Below are 15,454 nucleotides of genomic sequence, written 5' to 3' on the forward strand. Positions count from 1 at the left end.
ATATTTTTATTGCTTCATCTGACAGCAATAACATTGGAAATAACTTGAACAATGAACACAAAATAACTTTGAAAATAAAACAAAAATTAGAAATACATTTTTTTTAAAGAAATAGAATACAATAGAATAGAATACAATACAATACAGTAATCCCTCGGTTATTTCAGTTAATGGGGAGCAAAACCACCCTCGAAAAGTGAAAATTCTGGACTTTCCCAAACGTTATAAGGTCGTGCATTTGCATATCATTTTCCAAAGTAGACGAACAGAGAACACAAGAAAAATGGATAAGTAGTTAGAAATCAAGCCCGAAGGAATATTCAAAAGAAGCTAACAAAATTGATGACGCTACAAAACGTAAACGTACATTTAAAGCATCGTGGAAAGAGGACGACGCAACGCAAACATTGCATGAATGAAGATGAGTCAATACAGGTACATACTGATGGCAGATGGAAAACAGTGATGTCATATATATGCAATGAATGTTATATGTAGATTCATAATAAACTTAAAGTCTTGTTCTGTTATTTATTCTGATAATCAATCCTTAATATTTTGCAACAACGGTTTTTTTTTTTCGATGGATCGCCTTTTTGCATTTCAAGTTGTGAAAAATGGGGCAGGCAACTTTATGGCAGAGTTGTCTGCTTTGGTGTCCGGTAACTTTTTCTCATGAGTTTCAGACACTGGTTTTAGATTTAAAAAAATAATACCAATGCCCAGTTTTTTCAGTCGAAAAAAAAGGGTGAGTTCGAAAAAGGTTGGATGGCCACAAATGACTGGTGCAAAACGGTTTGGAGTGACAGGGAAGGAAGAAAAAAAACACAGGGTTTATAAAAAACTTTGAGAACAACTGGTCTAGAATCAGGGTTGGGTAGGGTTACTTTAACTGGATTACTTTCAATTACTTTTGGATTACTCCAATACCAAATATGCTAATAAAAGACAAAAGAAACTAAATATGAATAAAATTACTACATTTTGTGCAGGGTTGGGGAGTAAAGGAACACATAGAACAGCAAAAATGATGTTGGCAAGCTGTTTGGATTTCTTTTCATTTTGTTTCTGTCGCATTTTATGTTCGTTTTGCCGGAGATCAAAGAGATCAAAGCCAGGAGAGAAAGCTTACCACGTGTTGTGAGTCATCATTTTATTCATATTTAGTTTCTTTTGTCTTTTATTAGCATATTTGGTATTGGAGTCATCCAAAAGTCATTGAAAGTAATCCAGTTAAAGTAACCCTACCCAACCCTGGCTAGAATACATAGTTGGACTATAGTTTGCATAGTCGCATCCAGTCGGGATCCGCATCTTCGATTCTCACTGCATGTTGATCGAGTCCAGTGGTCGGTTCATCACCAGTGTCACCTCCAGCTCTTCCCTTTCGCTAAAAAACTGAGCCTTACCCTCCTTGTGGTGGACGGGGTGAGGGAGGTGGAGGGCCAATCGACTGTAACGTTAAGACACAAAATGTGCAATTTAAAAACCAAACCTAAAGGTCACAAGCCCAACCGTGATAAATAGAAAAACACGAGTTGCACTGAATATTATGAGAAGTTTAGCAGACCCCCTGGATATAAATCTGTTCTGAGGTGAAATTGACATACGGCAGGGGTTAGAAAACGAATGGGTTCCGAACCCCCAGTGCCACAAATATAAAAATACAAAATAAAAAAGTATTTACTAAGTACTAAATATGTGTGATATATGTGTAAAACATTAAATGACACTATAAACAAAATTTTTTTTTTTTTTACCTATGGTTTGACTTGACTTGAGCTAGTCAAGTGGAGTAGCAGGTGGATGCATAGAGGGGAGCGTAGACAGTGACGGCAAATTAAAAATGCTTACTTGTAGTAATAGTCACGGTGGTCGATAAGTTATAGCTAAGCAATTTAGCGTAGGTGGTGATTCATGTGCCTACTATGTATCTTTTTTTCGCAAGCCACCTTTTCATGGTTATCATGTTTTTAATTCTCCCTTTAGAATAGAATATACCTTTATTGTCATTGTTACAAAATGGGTTAACATATGGTGACAACGAAACTGGGCATGACACTCCAGGTTCACACATTCACAGTGAGGTAAAAAAGCCAAGAAGATAAAGGAACAGAGCAGATAAGGTTATAAAACAAGGAGGATAAGGTTACAGTTATAATTTACACAAAATTTACACAAGAAATGTCGACATGTAGGATGTTACATACAGTTTGGTATCGTAATACAGTTTGGTATCGTAAGGGTTTGTGCAATTATACATTTGCTGCAAAAATAGTCATCATAGTGCAAAAAATAGTCAACATATGCATTTGGTGCAAAAAATAGTCAACATAGTGCAAAAAAATAGTCAACAACTTTAGCATTACAACAAGACCTTTAGCAAACAAATACAGTACTTTTGGAGAGAACGTCGTTGGGCGTCGCCCCAAAATATACGCAGAGAGGAGATATGGCAAAAAGGGAACGCCCTTCGTTGCATTCGGGACACGTTCAAAGTTCCAGAAATGTTCAACGTTGGCCTTTATACTGTCCTCATAAGAACTCGTGACATCAGCTTTTGACCCCCTGCAACAACATCATCCCACGACTTCCGCCAGATGCCCACACAATATGCTACCATCGGCTCCAAGACTTGCCCACCTCCAGTTTCCGGTTCATCTTTCCTTATCATTAGTTATTATCCACCTTCCACAATAGTACAAAAACAGTATTGTAATTTCGGCTTGCAAAATTATGAAACACACAAAATTGTGATCTGAATGAAGAAAAAGAAGGGCTTCGTGGGAGGTAGTTCATCCAATAGCATATTTGCATTTTTATGATGACGTGATGGAAACCAATAGCAGACAGGAATCTTAGATTCTGGTATTTACATCCTGTTGGGAATGAATATCAAAATGTACCGTTTACCAAATTGTTCGAATGAGTTATCTGACTCCGTTAACCTAACACAACTTACATACACCCCACAATTTATGCGCGCTCTTTTCTTGAGAGAAAAGATGAACAAGAAAGCCGACATTTTCACACAAAGGCAGATTTAATCTAATTAACAATTTAACTAAGTGTACTCCATCGAAAACGGCCGAATTAGTGTCCTTGTAGTCTCTGGGAAGCCCTCTTCTGAAGTCCTTTAGCTCTCTCCTTATTGGCCCACGTCTCCCCGCAAGATGGTGTGCCGGCTCCTCCCATGGGCGTGCCAATGAAGCCCCCTGGGCTTCACCATCTAGGAAAAAAGCGTCGCGATGTCTGGAATACTCAAAACAACACCAAGTGTTTCGACGTCTGGATGTGCTGATTATCTTATCAGCCTTACGTTTTCTACTACGGTGCCCTCACATCGCACCACAGCCCAGCCAGTGAATATCTTTTGCATTAAATGTAATCTGTATTCGATCGTATAAAATCCTTTATAGTCAAATGTATGTAACATCCTATATGCCGACATTTCTTGGGTAAATTTTATGGAAATTATAACTATTACCTTATCCTCCTTGTTTTCTAACCTTATATTCTCTGTTCCTTTATCTTCTTGGGTTTTTTACCTCACTGTGAATGTGTAAACCTGGAGTGTCATGCCCAATTTCGTTGTCACAATATGTTAACCCATTTTGTAACAATGACAATAAAGGTATATTCTATTCTATTCTAAAAAAAATCCTTCAATCCGCATGAAGACCACAAAGTTTGAATTTTACAGGTTTTTGGGAACATGAAATCAGTTGTTATTGTCATATAGTGGGGTGTACGCCGTACAGAGGGGCCGATAAAAACAACTCCTTCCACACTGGAGGTGTAAACAATGTCGTATCCCGGGGGATTACTGTAGTAATAAGTCAAGATGATATTTCTTACTATTTTGGTGTCCGAAGGTCAAGGAATTTTTCTTTCACGTCCAGCATCACGTCCGACGCTTTGCTTCCTGGGAGTTTGATTTTCACCTGTTTGAAGAAATGTTCTGATAGGTTGGTCGTTTTGGTTGTAACATTTCTCAGAATTCACTGTGTGAATATAACTTGTTTTTATATTCCTAAATATAAAAACAATCTTTCACACACACACACACACACACACACACACACACACACACACACACACACACACACACACACACACACACACACACACACACACACACACATGAAGTAACGTTTCAATCATCAGTCTAATTGCATCTTTTGTACGTTTATCAGTCTTGTACTCTTTTATTTTGAAGTCGCATTTCCGGTGTATTTTTCTGTTTCCTGTGTGAAAGAAGTTAACTAGACACACGGGGGCGGGCAGAGGGGCCGGGGCACTCGCCCGAGGTGGTGGCCCCGATGGGCCACCGGACAGTGCTATTATATTTATTTACCTTAATGCTTGTTTTTATTTGAGTAATTCTGCCAACATAGTAGTAACCAGTGACGTCACTACAATAGGTCAGCACGGCGGCGCAGTAGTTAGCGCTTGTGCTGCACAGTTCATGTCATGGGAACCTGTCGTGGGTTCAAATCCAGCTCCAGACTTCCTGTGTGGAGTTTGTATGTTCTCCCCGTGCTTGTGTGGGTTTCCTCCGGGTACTCCGGTTTCCTCCCACGTTCCAAAAACATGCATTTCAGGTGAATTGGCCGGTCCAAATTGTCCCTAGGTGTGAATGAGCGAGTGAGTTGTCTGTCCCCGTGTGCCCTGCGATTGGCTGGCAACCAGTTCAGGGTGTCCCCTGCCCACTGCCTGGAGATGGCTGGGATGGGCTGAGATGAGAGATGAGATGAGTTTATATAAGTTTTAACTTTATCAGTTCACAATAGACATTTTTCGCCTAGTTTACAGACTGTAAAAGTCAAATTTTCCACAAATACATTACCAGCATTGCTTCACAGCACATTGAGGAAGGGTCTTTTCTGCTCAGGCCCAAAAAGAGATCCTCCGTGCCTACATTTTGCTTAAGGATGATTTCATATCTGTACACAAAGACAGAAAAAACTGTGTTGATTCGACCTAAAGACGGAAAATACTGTACAGTGGAACCCCGGTTTTCGGACGCCTCTCAGTTCGAACAAATCGGAGTCCGACCAAAAATTTAGAGAAATTCTTGCTTCGCTGTTCGGTTAAAAAAATCGGAGTTCGAACGCCGGTAATGCGTGAGTGCGTACGCTAGGGTGCCATGCTGAGCGGCGTACGGGTGTTTTAGCCCCTTATTATGCCTCCGAAGAAAGTCAGTGCAAGCAGCAAAGTTGCTACAGGTGAAAAAAGAAAAGTAGTGCGTACAACTATTGCTGATCTTGCCTGCGCCTTCTGCTGACCACCACAAAGGTAAGAACTCCTATTCATAATTCTTTTCTTTATCCTTTTTTTTTTTTTTTACACGTTCATGTTAGCGTAATCTTTCGTACGGAAGATTACGATAAGGCGAACGTACGATTAGCCTGGGTTAGCTTCATGTTTACGTTGAACATTCAGGGTGTTGGAACAGAGCCCAACATTCAGGGTGTTGGAACGGAGCCCCCTTTCTAATGAACCGCTCACCACTTGTTGTGGAGACCCGCGTGCTAAATGACTTGTAAACGACCTGATTTTTTTATTTTTACACGTTCATGTTAGCGTAATCTTTCGTACGGAAGATTACGATAACGCGAACGTACGATTAGCCTGGGTTAGCTTTATGTTTACGTTAAACATTCAAGGTAAACATTCAGTGCGTTGGAACGGATTAAAGCCATTTACATTATTTTTAATGGGAAAAAGGATTTCGGTGATGGAACAAATCGGTTTTCGAACAGGGTTCTGGAACGGATTATGGTCGAGAACCGAGGTTCCACTGTATGCGTTGCTGTGTGGGAGTACTCGGGCTGAGGTCTCGGGTCGGTGACATCATCATACTGGGGGCCTTCGGCCACCTCCTCTCGGTTCCAGACGTCTTTGGTGTTCATTTTTGTGTACGCCGACGATTCTATCGAAATCGAGATTCAAGATTGTCTTTAGCGTCGTTCACATCAAATGCCGATTCCATTTTGCAACCTCAGTGTACAATGTTTCAGGATATGACAGAATCAACGATAGAGATACAAAAGGGAAAGACAGTTTACGAAGATGTACATTTTAAGGTAAACATAACATGACACACAGTGAAGAAAATAAGTTGAACACCCTGCTACTTTGACATTTCTCCCACTTAGAAATCATGGAGGGGTCTGAAATTTTCATAGGTGCATGTCCACTCTAAGAGAGATAAACTAAAAAGAAAAATCCAGAAATCACACTGCATGATTTTTTTAACAACCAATAAGTATTTGAACACCTGAGAAAATGAATGTTAATATTTGTTACAGTAGCTTTTGTTTGCTATTACAGAGGTCAAACGTTCCCTGTAGTTTTTCACTAGGTTTGCACACCTTGCTGGAGGGATCTTGGCCCACTCCTCCACACAGATCTTCTCTAGCTCAGTCAAGTTTCTGGGCTGTCGCTGAGAAACACAGAGTTTGAGCTACCTCCAAAGATTTTCGATTGGGTTCAGGTCGGGAGACTGGCTGGGCCATGCTAGAACCTTAATATGCTTTTTACGGAGACACTCCTTGGTTTTCCTGTGTGCTTCGGGTCGTTGTCGTGTTGAAAGACTTAGCCACAACCCATCTTCAATGCACTGACTGAGGGAAGGCGGTTATTCCCCAAAATTTCACAATACATAGCCCCAGTCATCCTCTCTTTAATGCAGTGCACTCCTGTCCCATGTGCACAAAAACATCCTCAAAGCATGATGCTACCATCCCCATGATTCACAGTAGAGATGTGTTCTTCAGATTGTACTCTTCATTCTTCTTCCTCCAAACACGCTTAGTGGAATTAAGTACTTTCTATCCTATTGTTATGGGTTTTAACGCACAATGTCTCACCTGACCACAAAACTTTCTCCCATGACTCCTCTGTATCATTCTATCAGTCTTCATAGGCAAACTTAAGACGGGCCTTGACATGTGCTGGTTTAAGCAGAGGAAGCTTTCGTGCCATGCGTGATTTGAAACCATGACGTCTCAGTTTATTACCTACAGTCACCTTGGAAACGGTGGTCCCAGCTCTTTTCAGGTAATTGACCAACTCCTGTCATGTAGTTCCGGGCTGATTCCTCACCTTTCTTAGAATCACTGAGACCCCAATAGGTGATCTCTTATATGGGGCTCCACTTCGATTGAGATTGACCGTCATGTTTAGTTTCTTCCATTTTTTTAATGGTTGCTCCAACAGTGGACCTTTTTTCACCAAACTGCTTGGCAATTGCTCCGGAGCTGTTTCCAGCCTTGTGGAGGTGTACAATTTATCTCCAGTGTCTTTGAACAGCTTTTTGGTCTTCGCCATGTTACAAGTTAAAGTCTTACTGATTGTATGGGGTGGACAGGTGTCTTTATGCAGCTAACGACCTCAAAAAGGTGCATCTGATTTAGGATGATACGTGGAATGCAGGTGGACTTCTAATGGAAAGACTTACAGGTCTTTCAGGGTCCGAATTCTAGATAATACACAGGTGTTCAAATGCTTTTTTGCAGCTGTATCACACAAATAAATCATTAAAAAAATCATGCATTTTGATTTCTGGATTTTTCTTTTTAGTTTATCTCTCTCACAGTGGACATGTACCCCTCCATGATTTCTAGAATCTGTTTCTTGAATGTACTTGTTCGTAAAGTTTCAAAACAGTTGACCAAGATCATGCCTTTTTTAACTTGTTTTCATTTCAATTGTATAGTGAAGTTGTATATTTTGAATTGTTTGCAATCTTGCGTCTGGAGAAGCAGAGGAAAAAATGAAATAAAATGTCACCTTTCAGACAACAGACCTCTTCCTCTAATATTAGCTCCATGATTGTTAGATGGCTACTTAGAGAAGCCAATACTGGTATCGAACGCAATTGCGAGGGCCGATACCTTAGAAAGGGCAATGCTCGGCAGTGATACGTATGAAAAGTGTTGGTATTTATATTATTTTACATGGCAAGTACATACCAGTCAACTTATACATTTGCCCCATAATTCAACTTATTTCAGCTGGTCCATAACTGCTGCACACATCATCACCAAAAACCCCTCTCCCGACCATATCACCCCTGTCCTTCAGCAACTCCACTGGCTCACCAATCTACCATAGAATCAACTACAAAATCCTGCTCTATACCTACATGGTCATCCATAACCTTGCCCCTCCCTACCTCTACCTCCCTCCATCTCACTATACCCACTGCCCGCCTCAACTCAAAGGGGAGCAGAGCTTTCAGCCGCTCTGCCCCCCAGCTCTGGAACTCATTGCCGCCTGACCTCCGAAATTCTGGGACCCTGATCACCTTCAAATCCGAACTCAAAACCCACCTCTCCAGACTTGCCAATTCTTGACCATATGCCTCAACCCCTTTTAACTATAATTTAGTTGTTTTACTCTTGCTTTATTGTTGTGTCCCCTTTTACAGATAGCGACTTTGGGTGTCCTGAAACACTAAATATACTGCATGTGGAGAAGGATCCAAGAAAGATGCAAAAATAATTTTGTTGTTCATTACTTTGGATTACTTTCTATCCTATCCTTATGGGTTTTAACGCACAAAAATGCATTTATTCGAGGAATCAACTCCTTGCCTAGAAGAATTCCCGTGCCGGCGTGATGAGGGGGCCCTATCGTGGCTGCAGAGCCGGAGCTAAGGTGAAGGCTAAGCGGCTAGCGGCGTTATAAGCCTTCGGTACCGTCCGTAATCATGGAAAATGAACTCTCTACCAAAAAAGACCGACGAACTGGCTGTGCTGGTGAAAAACATCAAAGCGTACAGGGAGTGCAGTTTGCTGTGTTTTACGAAAATGTGGCTCACGTCTAGCAACCCGGGCGCTAACACGGAGCTACTTGGAGCTACTCGGCTTCAGCGCTGATAGGACAGACAGAGAAATAAAAGCCTGCGGGAAGCGGAGAAGAGGTGGACTCGCTATCTACGTGAACACGAGGTGGTGTAACCCTGGGTACAAAGATTTCCATCTGCTGCAGGGACGTTGAACTTTTGGCCTAGCGTGTGACGTCATCCACTCCGCTGTTGCTAAACTACAACACAGCACCCCGAGGCCATCCTGTTAATCTGTTAATAAACAACAAAAAGATACTGCTGGAAGTGTCAATTTCCCTACAGGGATGAATAAAGTATCTATCTATCTTGTTTTCATCCTACATAGTCCTTCTTGCTGTGAGTAGATAGGTGCCGCGTTACGTTTCTAAGGTTTATTATTGCTCATTGGGGGGGGAATGTAATCATTAATAAGGGGAGCAATTGACTGAGGTTGACAGGATACATTCCAACCATAAAAATATCCATGATAAGTACCTTGTTTTTCTTTTTTGGCCGGGGGGCCTATATGACCAGGGCCCATTTTGGAATAGGGAGAAACATCCTGGAGGGATTTTAAAAGAGGATAAAGAAATAAATTAATCGTACAAAATAACGAATTAATACTTAAAATTGACAGTAACGTATACTCACTTCATAATCGTCATCACTTTCCTCTTCTTGTTGAGGGGAAAGCAAGGCAGACAGCGCCTTGAGATTCTGAACGGACGAAACGTCAAAATATTCCATTTCTTTTTGGAAGTTTTAAAAAAAGAAAGGTATCTTTTTTCCTAAATGTACTCGTTTTCTATGCAGTGTTGTTTCTTGGGGGCGTTGTTGTTACCGTAGTAACCAGTGACGTCACTACGGACAACCGTACGTCAAGCCGTAACGTGACGTTTAAAGCGACACTGCAGGAAACGGTTGAGCGTGTAAAGTGTTGTTGGGATGTAAATATAAGTCATTTTTTACGCTATAGTTTGGGGTTTTAAATGATTCTTACTCGTTTTCTATGCAGTGTTGTTTCTTGGGGGCGTTGTTGTTACCGTAGTAACCAGTGACGTCACTACGGACAACCGTACGTCAAGCCGTAACGTGACGTTTAAAGCGACACTGCAGGAAACGGTTGAGCGTGTAAAGTGTTGTTGGGATGTAAATATAAGTCATTTTTTACGCTATAGTTTGGGGTTTTAAATGATTCTTACTCGTTTTCTATGCAGTGTTGTTTCTTGGGGGCGTTGTTGTTACCGTAGTAACCGGTGACGTCACTATGAACAACCGCTACGTCAAGCCGTAACGTGACGTTTAAAGCGACACTGCAGGAAACGGTTGAGTGTTGTTGGGATGTAAACAAGTCGTTTTTAAGCAATAGTTTGGGGTTTTAAATGATTATTAAGGGGAGAAACAAATATAACACCACATAAAGTAACTTAATGGTTGTTGTTTGAAATTCATGACAAAATTCGCCTTGAAGAAGAATGTCCCACCCGAGTCGCCGTACTGTCAACGCATGGCTTCCAAGGATCATGTTGAAGGTGACAGGTAGTCTGGTGGCCGGTGCCTACGCCGCTTGGCCGGCTACGGTCAACGCCGCAGCGGGGAAGGAAAATAAATCTCCCCCCGGGAAACTCAACCGGGACGACCTCTCGCTGTACGCCGCACCGTACCAAGAACCAGCGTCCGATGAACCCAAACCCGGGCGAGTGGAGCAGAACATCGCCACCTTGCGGAAGCTGGTGGAACCGTACACTGCGTGGTGTCGGACCACCTTCGACCCCAAAATCCAAAGCGCCACGCGGCTTTGGAGCGACTCCTTGCACTTCCTCAAAAACCCACCCGGGGACTTTTACGCGCGGGTGGGTATCATCGCCTGTACCGGCGTGCTGGGGCTTCTTCTTGGGAGACGCTCGCGGGTCAAGCGGGTCTTCTACCCGGTGGGTATGATCATCACCTCTGCCTCCCTTTACTACCCGGAGCGCGCGGTGATCCTCGCCAGATACACCGGGGACACCTTCTATGAGGGGGCCGTGAATGGCTACGCCTCCGTGGAGAAGATCGTCAAGTCCCGAAGCAAAAAAGCCGAGAAGAAGGCCGATTCTGAAGAGAAACGTTAAAGGTCACCAAAGAGGCTGCAACAACTGGGTGCTTTTGTCCATGCCTACTTTTTCTAACATTTTGTCATCGGTTGATTAAAATGTGTACCGTAAATTCCGGACTATAAGCCGCTACTTTCCCCCCCAACTTTCAACCCTGCGGCTTATTCAGTGATGCGGCCAGTTTATGTTATTTTTCTAACGGCCGCTAGCGGCGCTCGAGTGTTGCTACCATTAACTGCCCTGTCAAAGCTATATTATTATTATTAAAGCTTTGAAAACTCTCTCGGTGTACCGTCTTTCTTTGTAAATATGTGTAACGCATGTATAATATGTATTTGCAACTGTATATTTTTGTCATGTATTTATCTCATCTCATTAGCTGCACCGCTTATCCTCAGTAGGGTCGCGGGGGTGCTGGAGCCCATCCCAGCAACCATCAGGCAGTGGGTAGGGGACACCCTGAACTGGTTGCCAGCCAATCACAGGGCACACGGGGACAGACAACTCACGCGCTCAGTCACACCTAGGGACAATTTGGACCGGCCAATTCACGTGAAATGCATGTCTTTGGAATGTGGGAGGAAACCGGAGTGCCCGGAGGAAACCCACGCAAGCGCGGGGAGAACATACAAACTCCGCACAGTAAGGCCAGTAGCTGGATTTGAACCCAAGCAGGAGGGTCCCACGACCTCAGAACTGTGCCGCACACGCGCTAACCACTGCGCAGCTGTGCTGCCCTATTTGTATTTATTTCAGACACTTATTCTGATGTGTTTTGATCAGTTGAACAAAAAATGAGGGGCGGAACAAACGTGGGGTGCGGAGTTTAAGTGGGGACCGCTAAAGGTGAGGGACAGACGAGGAAAGAAGAAGGGGTAAAAAGTTGGTTAGAGAAAAAGGAGTTGCGTTAGTAAATGTGTTCATCTGATATATTTTTCCCACCCTTACCTTTGGAAGTATACCATTTTTTCCTTGGATTACTTTCAAGGGGACCCGGACTCTGCAGTTCTGCGTCAAACCTTAAGTACCGGTATCATTTTCCGTTCATTTTGCCGGCTGTGATTTTTGAACTGTGGACTTTGATAAAGGACAGCTGTGATTTTTGAACTGCAGTACCTCCAGGAACGCTGGAATCTTGCAATCCGGAGATGGAATAAGAGCTTGCTCTGTCCACTCCACGCATCGGCCCGGTATTGCAGTACCTCCGGGAACGGTGCATTCGCAATGATCGCAACAAGGCTATAGGGCTAGGACCTTAGCTTAGCCTTTTGGCTGAGAGTAAGTGTCCCGGCTCCTAGGCTTTGTAGCGTATAATGAACTGACCGATAACGGATAATGGATAATGAATAACGAAGATAGATCAATAACCCTTAAAAACCCCAAAACCCCATTTAGTTTCAATCGCGGGACTTGAAGTCAGGTTTGGGTTAATTTTATGTTTGTGTTACATGTTTAAATGTGGGCGCATGCGGCTTATATACAGGTGCGGCTTGTGTATGTACAAAATCGGTTTTCCTCTTAAAATGTGGTGGGTGCAGCTTATAATCAGGTGCGCTCTATAGTCCGGAATGTACGGTATTTATGCAAAGAACTAATAAATAATTCCCAATTCACTATTTTTTTAACAGAAATTTTTGGGTTTGAACAATTTTATTGACACTTTTAACAGCAATTAAACACATTCACAATTTCACCAGATCATATTCTCACAAGGTTTCTGGAGGTTAAGTGAAAGTGTGACATTCTGCCTTTGCTCTTTATTTCCGCCAAAGCTTTTAGTTCTTGTTTGATCTCTGATTTCACCAATAAATTCGATCCCCATTTGTGTTGTGGTAAAATAGTGTTGAAATGTCTCACAAAACTGTCTTCCTGACATCAAATAGTGAGATACTACACATACCTGTCAAGCTGTACGTTTTTGCCGTACAAAGTATGTTTATTATGCGTTTTAAGATGTGTACGACGTACGAGAAAATCTGTACGGAAAAACGCAAGTTTGTCAATGACGGGTACCATCCGGTATACACCAACTATCACCAAACAGCAAATCAATCAAGTCAAAGGAGTTCGCCGCGGTAGCCTCTATCTCCGTATCGTTTTTCTTCCGTTGCAAACGAAGCGAGCGGTTTGATGCTACTGTGTGCATGCATCTGCCACCTGGGGATTACCCATTATGCATCATTCCCTGGTAGTTGTGTAGTGAAAGGAAGTCTGTCTCTTTTTAGAGAACCGGCTTTTTCGGCTCAACTCATTAGAGCCGGCTCACAAACGGCTCACTTGCTTTGATGCATTATATTACGAATTATTTTGTTGTATAAAGAAGTTAAGAAAAAAAGGAAACATAAAAGAAGAAAATGAAAAAAGACAGGTTTGTGGTTATCCCATTAATCGTTATATTACCAACAATAATTTAATTCAGAAAATGAATTCATAATTTGATTAAGAAAATTATATTTTCATGTATTTTTTCCTTCTACAGTGAACGTCCAAGCTACTACATTTTTGAACTTTTTTTTATAATAGACCTCATTCATGTCGAGCAACTCAGTATCTCACAAAAAAAGGTTAATTAACAATATATATGATATAACGAAACACATGTACAATATCACATGTTAAACGACATAAATAAAAATATATATGGTGTAAAATTATTTTGTAAGGGAAAATACTAGTTTGTAAGGGCATGGAGCCCTGGAGCTTGACAGGTATGAGGTCCAGTAATCCCGAAATACGACAATCAGTTCATCTGAACTAGGAATCGCAAAATAAGGAAACCCATGGGAACGTGAGCCAAACCCTGGTACCGTAAATCATACCTGCCAACAATTCCGCTTTTCGTGTTAGGACTGGTTGGTCGGTTGGATCCCTTAACCACTCTGGTTGTAGGGGTACCATTTCATGTGGTGTGTCTTGGGCAAGTACAGCCGTTAAGAATACCGCTTATGTAATTATAGACCTGTGTCAAACTTTCTAGAGTACTTGAAAAAGTTGTGGTACAGCAGCTGAATGATTTTATAGCCGAGAACAATCTTTTTGAATATATGGAATCAGGATTCAGGGCTGACCACTCTACTGAGACAGCACTGATTAAGGTAACCAATGATCTTCTACTGGCAATGGACTCCAGCGCTTCATCACTCTTGCTGCTGCTGGACCTTAGTGCTGCCTTTGACACCATGGACCATAATATCTTAATAGAACGGTTGGAAAAAAGGATTAGTCTCTCAGGATCTGTCCTCTTATGGTTTGGATCCTACCTCTGATAAGACGCACTGTGTTAAATATGGTCAAATGACATCTGAGCCCTTTCGTGTTACCTGTGGTGTTCCGCAGGGTTCAGTACTTGGCCCCCTTCTTTTCAGCATTTACATGCTTCCATTAAGTGATATTATTGGCAAGTATAATATCAGTTTCCATTGCCACGCAGATGACACTCCACAATATCTTCCGATGGAGGAATCGGCCATACTAAACTGTAGAAATTTGGAGGCTTGCCTCACTTAGATAAAATAATGGATGTCACTCAACTTCTTGCGCCTTAACTCGCAACTCGAAAAGACCGAAATGTTTGTTATTGGTCCATCTAAATGCTGTGACTTGTACTCAAAAACTGCTCTGAACTTTGACAAATGCCATATCACCCAGAGTGACTCATTCAAAAATTTAGATGTCCTATTTGACCCCGATCTGTCCTTTCAAACACCCATTAAGAATGTTCCTAGAACAGCTTTTTTCCATCTTCGCAACATTGCTAAAATTCGACCCATGCTGTCAAAGTCCAATGCAGATTATAATTCATGCGTTTGTTACTTCCAATCTTGATGACTGTAATGCACTACTCTTTGGTCTCCCCAAGTCCAAAATCAAAATGCTGCAGCGAGGCTTTTAACTTAGACTAAGTTTGATCACATGACCCCAATTTTAGCTAACCTGCATTGGCTTCCTGTTAGCTTACAATGTGATTTTTAGGTTCTGTTGGTATTATACAAAGCCATGCATGGACTTGCTCCCTCATATCTTTTAGATTTAATTTCCCCCTGTGTCTCGATCCGGAGCCTTCGCTCTGAAAATGCTGGTCTACTAGTGATCCCAAGAGCCAAGAAGAAATCCACAAGTTGGAGAGCGTTCTTCATCCGGGCCCCGGTGCTGTGGAATGCTCTTCCCCCTGAGATTTGATCTGCAACCTCAGTGGAAGTGTTTAAATCTAGGCTTAAAACACACTTCTATAGCTTATGAATTACCCATATTTCACGTTGACAATAGCTGTGTATTATTTCTTATTGCAACATCCATTGTAACCCTCATGTGCTGTCCCTTTAAGGTTTCTTCATTTTTGTTGAGGTCTTTTAGTTTTTCCTTGCCCTCATGTAGGTTTTAGATCAGGGGATGGTATCATAATAGTCTGTACTGTGCAATAATCTGTGGTCTGTGCATCCCTTTGAGACTGATTAAGGGCGTCATAAATAAACATGACTTGAGGTGAAACTTAAACCTTCGTGCTTGAATAGATTTCCGCTTTGGG

General features: G+C 42.0%; 2 protein-coding genes and 1 pseudogene across 2 annotated transcripts; 2 read left to right on the forward strand and 1 right to left on the reverse strand.

Annotated features, from left to right (window-relative positions):
• Positions 1–1,027: 1,027 nt before the first annotated feature.
• On the reverse strand, positions 1,028–10,041 carry dnaaf6 (dynein axonemal assembly factor 6). The gene is made up of 6 exons (XM_088349767.1): positions 9,488–10,041; positions 9,332–9,398; positions 5,830–5,935; positions 4,850–4,946; positions 3,859–3,944; positions 1,028–1,453 (listed from the first exon to the last, which is right to left on the reverse strand). The coding sequence occupies exons 1-6, from the start codon at positions 9,581–9,583 to the stop codon at positions 1,324–1,326; spliced, it is 582 nt and encodes a 193-aa protein (XP_088205893.1). The 5' UTR covers positions 9,584–10,041; the 3' UTR covers positions 1,028–1,323.
• On the forward strand, positions 9,638–11,210 carry LOC148376651 (MICOS complex subunit MIC26-like). The gene has a single exon (XM_088349758.1). It carries the CDS (start codon positions 10,312–10,314, stop codon positions 10,945–10,947), a length of 636 nt encoding a protein of 211 aa, XP_088205884.1. The 5' UTR covers positions 9,638–10,311; the 3' UTR covers positions 10,948–11,210.
• An 847-nt stretch (positions 11,211–12,057) lies between these two features.
• Positions 12,058–12,146, forward strand: LOC148376652 (U2 spliceosomal RNA; annotated as a pseudogene).
• Positions 12,147–15,454: the final 3,308 nt, after the last annotated feature.

This window comes from Urocampus carinirostris, chromosome 1 (genome assembly GCF_059441175.1).
Source record: "Urocampus carinirostris isolate Australia breed hairy pipefish chromosome 1, RoL_Ucar_1.0, whole genome shotgun sequence".
NCBI classification, from domain to species: Eukaryota; Metazoa; Chordata; class Actinopteri; order Syngnathiformes; family Syngnathidae; genus Urocampus; species Urocampus carinirostris.